General features: G+C 37.1%; 1 protein-coding gene across 1 annotated transcript in view; it reads left to right on the top strand.

The window, feature by feature from the left end:
• The window catches only part of LOC106467829 (bicaudal D-related protein homolog), a 35,831-nt gene that overhangs the window by 15,094 nt on the left and 11,634 nt on the right, over positions 1-9,103 (top strand). Inside the window, exons 2-3 of the mRNA XM_022396024.1 lie at positions 6,026-6,241; positions 8,317-8,463. Coding sequence (XP_022251732.1) covers positions 6,026-6,241; positions 8,317-8,463 — 363 coding nt within the window. The remainder of the gene's footprint in view (positions 1-6,025; positions 6,242-8,316; positions 8,464-9,103) is intronic.

Raw genomic sequence — 9,103 nt, forward strand, 5'->3', positions numbered from 1 at the left:
GTACTTTGGGAATAATGACTCCCCCCTCCCCAGATGGTAAATACGTACTTTGGTAATAATGAATCCCCCCTCCCCAGATGGTAAATACGTACTTTGGGAATAATGAATCCCCCCTCCCCAGATGGTAAAATCTGCAAACTTTGGAAACGCGTTGCTATGACCCCCTATATGCGTCTTATATTTGTTCACACAGTGATGGCGTGTTCCTCACTCCCTGGTTCTGACCCAGCTTGTTTGCTGTTGTATCTTCATTTGTACTACATAGATTTCATATTCAACAATAGGCATTACGAATCTGAACATACTACACACACGTGTATAATATACAGTATATGTGTGTTTATTAAGTGATGTTAGTATTGTGAAGTCATTAGTTTCATAGTGAGACTACTTTACATGCCATTATGTGTGTATGTGTGTTCTAGATTTACCACTGGACAACAGGGTTTTCCTACAACTTGTTGGGGTTTCTCACCTTTTTTAGATGTAACAAGGTACCGTTACGTCACTTCCTGTGATAACCAATAAGAAACTAATTTCCGTACAGCCAGTGTTTAGATGGTTTGAAAGGCAGTGTGGGGTGAGCGTTTAATAATAAACTATTTATTTGTTGTTGAGCACAAAACTACAGAATGGGTTATCGAAACCCGATTTTTTAGCGTTGTAAGCTCTCTGTCCTACTGCTGAGACAACCAGGGGGCTAGTAAAATATTAAACTTTTCAATTTTCGTTTTTTTTTTCCACTGGGAATCTTTCTTAATGTTGAAACAGCTAGTAATATTGGTGTAGGAAACATATTTATGAGGTAAAGTGAATCAAACTTGTAAGAAGTGCACCTGGCGGAGGCAGGTGGAAACTATGAGAATTTCCTTCATGAAATATTTACAACTAAAGTCGATTTTATCCTGTTTGGTTGCGGGAACCAAAGATGGAACGGAAATTGCATTGAAAAAAAAAGCTCAAATAATGTGAAAATACGTTGTTTGTTGTCCAATCTTATATGACCTTTTATTTTTTTTTATTTTAATTATTTTATCTTACCTCTTCGACGCTCTATTTCTAGCTACCAAATTAGGCTGGGCGTGGCTTTATGGTTCGCATGCCCAGACCGTGAATCCAAGGTTTCTGGGTTTTCGTCCCGTTGCCGGTATAAGAGTGACAATCAAATACCATTATTCGGTCAGTGATAACGACATGCGTGTTATACAGTGTCGAATTAACCAAGCATGCGCCCCTGAGCCTGAATAAATTGATCCCCAACACCACCATGTACATTTTGAATTACGACCTTTGTCAACTATCGAATTCACAACAAACTCACCGATTTGAAAATTCAAATGTTGAAACCGAGATAGAAACATTGAAATAAATTAGGTTAAATTTTCCCCCATATTTCTCTTAGTTTGAGAATTTCAAATTTCAGATTTAAATTATCAGAGGCGTGTAAAATAACAGCTTTTCGGGTCTATCTTTTGTCTCTCACGTTTGTTTTGTTTTTTAATTTCGCGCAAAGCTACACGAGGGCTATCTGCGCTAGCCGTCCCTAATTTAGTCGTGTAAGACTAGAGGGAAGGCAGCTAGTCATCACTCCTACCGCCAACTCTTGGACTACTCTTTTACCAACGAATAGTGGGATTGACAGTCACATTTTAACACCCCCACGCCTGAAAGGGTGAGCATGTTTGATGGGACGGGAATTCGAACCCGCGACCCCCCAGATTGCGAGTCGAGTGCCCTAACCACCTGACCATGCCGGGTCTTGTCTCTCATGAATCACTGCCTAAGAGACCTTTCGTACAATACCAGAACTCGTTAGTTGGGGTTGGCGATGATAGACAAAAGTTTCTCTGAAACGATAGTTATATATGCATAATGAAACAAAAAAAAAGAGAAAGAAATGCACTGTGCTAATTACGCGCGTTTTCGAATGGAGGGGGTGGGGTTAACTACCCTTTTCACAAAAAATAGTAAAAAAATAAATTAAACTGTAAATATGATAATTTATATAATTTCTACAGCTTGATTTTTGACAAATTCACTTAGATTATAAAACTCGACTTACAAAAATGTAGTGAAGCACACAGATCGTATTTTATGGATCCCACCCCCCTTAGGACATGGGCGTGGACCCAATGGATAATCCGGTTATAGTGTTGTTGACTTGTTGCCTTCCTTATAGTCCCCCCCGCCCAGTGGCTCAGTGGAAAGTCTGAAGGCTTATAACACTAAAAATCGGGTTTCGATACCCGTGGTGGGCACAGCACAGATAGTCCATTCTGTAACTTTGTGCTTAACATCAAACAAACGAAAATCTCTACAGTGGAGTGTATGCTTTCGAAATTATAGAAGGCTATGCACAGATAGCCCTCGTGTAGCTTTACCCGAAAATTTTGAAGAAACGAAAAAAGGTACTAAATTCATTATAAAATCTATCTGTTTATCGTGAGTTGTTAATTCAAGTTGGTGAAATCCTAATCCTTTCTAAATGTATTAATAATCGTTTCTTTGCGATATATTTTAGTGAATACTCGTTGAAAACACATGAACTGATGTTGCTGTTTTTAATCCTCCGTGCCCCTATATTTTCTTGGATAGATTATACATTAGTTTTCTTAAACTTTACGTTTCCAATTATAAGTTCTTTAAATTTTGAAAAGGCTTTGGTTCAAGAGCTTAGTTGAAAATTTTATCAAATTATTATCGTCGATTTTGTAGTTAGTATTACATAAAACTTTCTGTTATTGTTAGTAACTGTTGTAAAGGTTTCTATCATGGTTATGCTCCTTTTGATTATTGATAAAATTAATCCAGTACACTTAACGATAACGAAAGCGATATATTTCTTCAATCGCTCACCGATAGGCCTACTCCTAAATAAATATAAATAGTCACTTACTTACATGCTCTCTCTCTTTGTTGAAACATAAATCCATAATATATAGCGTTGAACTGACTTACTAACTATTTCACTGATTGAGTAGCTGACTCACTAATTAAAAAATTTGCTGACTCACATTCTAATAATACAAACCGAAACTTTCGTATTTGACTAATCAAAACAGAAATTTTTGTATAAGATTAACACCAAAATTAAACTTTTCTATAAGACTAACCCGAAATGAAAATTTTCTATAAAACTAACCAGAACAGAAACTTTTCTATAAGACTAACCAAAAATGAAAATGTTCTATAAAACTAACCAGAAATGAAAATTTTCTATAAAATAACCAGAAATGAAAATTTTCTATAAAACTAACCAAAAATGAAAATGTTCTATAAAACTAACCAAAAATGAAAATGTTCTATAAAACTAACCAGAACAGAAACTTTTCTATAAGACTAACCAAAAATGAAAATGTTCTATAAGACTAACCAAAACAGAAACTTTTCTATAAGACTAACCAAAACAGAAACTTTCGTATAAGACTAACCAAAACAGAAACTTTCGTATAAGACTAACCAAAACAGAAACTTTCAATAAGACTAACCAAAACAGAAACTTTCGTATAAGACTAACCAAAACAGAAACTTTTCAATAAGACTAACCAAAACAGAAACTTTCGTATAAGACTAACCAAAACAGAAACTTTTCAATAAGACTAACCAAAACAGAAACTTTCGTATAAGACTAACCAAAACAGAAACTTTTCAATAAGACTAACCAAAACAGAAACTTTTCAATAAGACTAACCAAAACAGAAACTTCTCAATAAGACTAACCAAAATTGAAATAGGCTAAGTAATTCACTAACTAAAGCACCGGTATTTTTAAATTACATTATTTATTTTTCTCTAAATTTCACGAAATTTGAGAGGTCAGGTCAAATCTAGACACTTTGGAAATCTCTAGACGTCACACCGCATCACTACGTCGTACCAAAATTCCCCCCTAAATTAAAATATTAAAACATTACCTATGACAGTATTAAGTGTCCACTCCCCCTCAGCGGTAAATCTGTGGACTTACGACGCTAAAAAACGGATTTCAGTACCCGTGGAGGGCAGAACACAAACAGTCCATTGTTGAGATATGCGCTTAACAACAACCAAACCAGTATCATTTAAAGGTTTTTGTTTCACATAGGCGCAACCACGGCTGAAATGTAGGGGGAACATGAATTTTTATAAAGCTCTGTGTGCCGAATTATGTTTTTTTTTGTTTTTTTTATCATAGGACATTCTGTGAATTAACCCTAATTTAAACACATTTTACGTTCTATTATTATTCTACAAAAAACATTTACTAATGTTTTATTTCTCTTTTATTACATTCCGCATAACTAAAGCTAGGGTGGTATTGCCACATGAAATACAAATTAAAAGTTGGTTAGTTTTCGAGTCGTTTTCTTTTTCATGTTGGTCCACTGCTGTAAAACTAGTGTTTGTGCAGTAATTAGATATTCTTACAGCCTAGGAACTTGTTTTGGTTTTGTTTCTGTTAGTGTTAACTTCAACTAACCCGAATAACGATACACTAATACCCGGGTTATTTTAAAATATTTTCAGCGCGTGCACATTCGTTATTTGAATGAGTAAATCCAACGTCGGATGAGTGCTGCAAGTAATCAATAAATATTTCACCTTCTAAAAAAAAAAAACAGTTCATGACAAAACTCGCAAACATTGAGTGCACACAGCAATTGAAAACACCGGTTTGATTTCCAATAAAATCAACAACTCTTTGCTGCTCTACCGACGCAAGTATGGGGGCATTGCAAACTGCATAGGGGGGGTGGGGGTGCTAATTATAGTATTTGTAATTCCGGATTCTATCTTTCACATTGATTGTTTGTTTGTTTGTTTTGAATTTCGCGCAAAGCTACACGAGGGCTATCTGCGCTAGCCGTCCCTAATTTAGCAGTGTAAGACTAGAGGGAAGGCAGCTAGTCATCACCACCCACCGCCAACTCTTGGGCTACTCTTTTACCAACGAATTGACCGTCAAATTATAACGCCCCCACGGCTGAAAGGGCGAGAAAGTTTGGTGGGACGGGGATTCGAACCCGCGACCCTCAGATTGCGAGTCGAGCGCCCTAACTACCTGGCCATGCCGGGCCCACATGTGATTGGCTGATTTCAATGCTAATAAGTGTGTGTGTGTCTGTGTTTGTTTTTCTTCTTATTTCTTCAAGTCAAAATTACGGTAACAAAAGTGGATTATATGTTGAATTACTATTGCTGTCACACAAGGTAAGCTTTATAAAAATACCGCGGGGCGTTAATTAGGGGCAATACGGTACACTCATGTGTATTTGCGCGTTATGCAAATCGCCAAAACATTTCTTAAACAAACTTTTCAGCCGCAGAAAGCTTGTTTGATTGTTTTATAGCAAAACCACATTGGGCTATCTGCTGTGTCTGCCGCGGGGAATCGAACCCCGGATTTTAGCATCGTAATTCCGTAGACTTACCGCTGTTCCCGCATAATGAAACCTCGATAGCTAGTCTATGCGTCTAGAAAGTTCGACACGAGTGCCTGAAATCTGAAGAGGACATGCCCCCGCTGTTGTGTCTAATGGGTTAGTACTAGTTATAAGTTTTTGTTTTCACTAGCGCTATATCAAGGTTTTGGTTTTAGTCTTGTATTGAGTAGAAGTTACTATTAAAAGTGCCTGGTATGGCCAGGTGGATAAGGCGCTCGACTCGCAATCTGAGGGTCGCGGGTTCGAATCCCCGTCCCACCAAACATGTTCGCCCTTTCAGCCGTGGGGGCGTTATAATGTGACGGTCAATCCCACTGTTCGTTGGTAAAAGAGTAGCCCAAGAGTTGGCGGTGGGTGGTGATGACTAGCTGCCTTCCCTCTAGTCTTACACTGCTAAATTAGGGACGGCTAGCGCAGATAGCCCTCATGTAGATTTGCGCGAAATTCAAAAACAAACAAACAAACTATTAAAAGTTCCGAAACCTATAAAACGAACTCTTTCTACACTGTATTTTCGTACATATTTGAGTGCTTGGTAATAACGTTAAAACGAGTAATTTAAAAAACCACTGTTTTACTGTCGTTATTTTTTAACACATCAGGAATTAGAACAAGAGAAATATTCGCTCAGAAGGAAGCTTGATGCTTTGGAAGGAGAATACGACACCCGAGTTGCCGACCTCCAGACGGAATTGAACGAACTCCGAAAGGAATTAGACGAACATAAGAAGTTTATCAAATCTACTGAAATGGAGAAGTACCAAATCGTTCAGGAATTACAAGACGAGAACCAGCGGCTGACCGAGGTTTTAAACCAGGTACTGTTGTAAATTTCACACATCTTAGCAAAGTATAGCGGTCATAAAACCCAACCCCTACCCCCAAATTATTCCTCCCCATTCCCTTTCGTACTCTCTAAGTATTTATTTAATAATGACCATAAAGTAATCTGTAGATTTTATTAAGAACTGTGTTTATCAGAAGTAAAATTATTTAGAACGAATCACACATTGATGTGTGTTTGTTTGTCCTGTAGTTAAGCACAAGGCTACACAATGGGCCATATGTGCTCTGCCCACCATGGGTATCAAAACCCGGATTCTAGCGTTGTAAGTCTGCAGACATACCGCTGTGCCACTGAGGAGGGGGGGGGGCATTGATATGTGTTTAACAAACAGAGTATCGTGTTTTTCGTAGTATTGTATGTTTCATAGTATCGTGAAAACGTAACTTCAATGTAGAGCTAAATATGGCTGCCACTGTCTCTCACACACACACACACGGTTTTGTCATACTGCATTTGTTTTCGTATCTGATATTTTTATTTTACTTTTTACTCTCGACTGTCAATATAACAGAAACCATCAAACTCTGCCATTTTATAGAAACTTTCGACAAAATCCAATTAATCTAATTTTTTTCTTTCATTTTTAAAGACTTCCATTAGAGGAACGAGTTTTTTTCCCCTTCATCAAAGACCCCCCAGTAGCCCACCAATAAGTCTGAGGGCTTATGACGCTAAAAATCGGGTTTCGATACCTGTGGGCACAGCACAAATAACCCATTGTGAGTAGTACCTTTGCGCTCAACAATAAATAAACTCTTCACAAAAAATCCCTCATTAGCTACGGGGCCCGGCATGGCCAGGTGGTTAGGGTGCTCGACTCGCAATCAGAAGGTCGCGGGTTCGAATTCTCATCCCACCAAACATGCTCGTCCTTTCAGCCGTGGGGGCGTTATAATGTGACGGTCAATCCCACTATTCGTTAGTAAAAAGAGTAGCCCAAGAGTTGGCGGTGGGTGGTGATGACTAGCTGCCTTCCCTCTAGTCTTACACTGCTAAATTAGGGACGGCTAGCGCAGATAGCCCTCGTGTAGCTTTGCGCGACATTCAAAAACAAAACAAATCATTAGCTACGGGTTCTATTGAGCAGCGGCCTCTAGTAGCTAATGTTGAAAATAGTTTTTCAGCCTGTAAGACAGCCTTATATGTATACGGAACTCGCTTTAAAAAAATTAATTACACAGTCGAATGTGTACCAGGGCGCTGACTTTTATTTCTATTCGCTTTACTTTCCGCCATGAATATTTCAAACGAAGTTCTACTTTGACTGATACCTCCTTACCCCATTTCATAAATATATTTTCAACTTGCACTTCAAAGCACCGGACGCAGATTATCAATTTTTACAGATGGCAAGATTGTACCTACAAGGGCGATTAAACTGTTGGCGCAATGACTTCACTTGGTTAGAGAGTAGTTCCTCTGACTTGGTAGTCTACAAAATAAAGTATTTTTTTTATTATTATTAAGCTTAAGGAAGAAGGTTTCATAATCCAAAAGGAAATATGATTCAACACTTTGCCTACAGTGAATCAGCAGAAGTCTAACAATAAAACACGTAGTAAATATTCTAAACACCATTAAAAGGATTCAGTAATATTAATTTCAAAACTTATCAAAAGATGGCGATACTAAAGATTTAATTTTCAGAGTTCTGATACAAATGGATCACTGGGAGTAAACACATACAAAAAGAAACATTTCACGAACAATAGAACGTGTATAATAGATACCTTTAATACATTTTAAAGTTTAACTAACTAAAAAAGCGAGAAAAACAAAACATGAATGATGAATGGAGTTAATTGAAAAATAGAAATACTCATCACATCTGTACTTGGCGATTCATACATCATCTACACAAATACATATCGAAAATTCTATAGAAACCTCTTACAGTATTCTCTTTACTTTCTGTAGGAATTGAAATCTTGCGGAACACTTGTTAGAAAGTAACGTACCTTCTCTCTGATTCCTTCCAGTTGAGACACGTGATCAGTGAGGCTGGACCTCCCTTCAGTTTTAATGTTTGGAAATATTTACTCTCAGATCGACATGTTAATGGAGGAAAAAAGTGAATTGGAACGTCGAATCCAAGAATTGGTCAAAGAACAGGAAAGGCTTAATCTTTCTCTAGAAGATTCGAGCAACCAAATATTGATATTAGAAAATAATAAAAAAGAACAAGAGGAACAAGTGGGTTGCCTTTCGTTTATTCCTAAAAGCTCACAAATGTTTTTTTTTGTTTTTAATTTCACATCTTTCTCGTTAATTTGATATTGTTGTAGGCTGTTTTTTGTTTGTTTGTTTCACTTAAACGTTGCATTGTTCTTTGTGGAGGTTTGGCATCACGTGATGGGTGCGGCTTAATGACTAGAACATTCTTAAAAGTTTAGTAAAAATTTAGCTGTGTAAAATGTAATTTTGGCTAGAGTAGAGAATTGATGACTGCTTAAGTTAGTGAGTCAAATCAGTTGATTGTTGAGCGTGTTAGTCAGTTTATCTGGTACTCTAAGACAGTTTAGTTTTGTGAAGTAAGTGAAATATTTGTATTAGCGTCTACTGTGAACTTAGACCTATCGATGAATATTAATTAGTAAAGCTAACTTGTAGAACTTGAAGTTCAGGAAATAAAACGCTTTCGTTGTCATTAAGTAGACTGAGCATTGTTTTTGTCTTTTGTTGTTGTTTTTTACTGAATAATCCAAAAGAAACTAGCAAACAATAAAAACCATTACAACAAGATGATACTACCAAACAATAGAAACCATTACAACAAGATGATACTGCCAAACAATAGAAACCATTACAACAAGATGATACTACCAAACAATAG

Source organism: Limulus polyphemus, unplaced genomic scaffold (assembly GCF_000517525.1).
Source record: "Limulus polyphemus unplaced genomic scaffold, Limulus_polyphemus-2.1.2 Scaffold2759, whole genome shotgun sequence".
Lineage (NCBI taxonomy): Eukaryota > Metazoa > Arthropoda > Merostomata > Xiphosura > Limulidae > Limulus > Limulus polyphemus.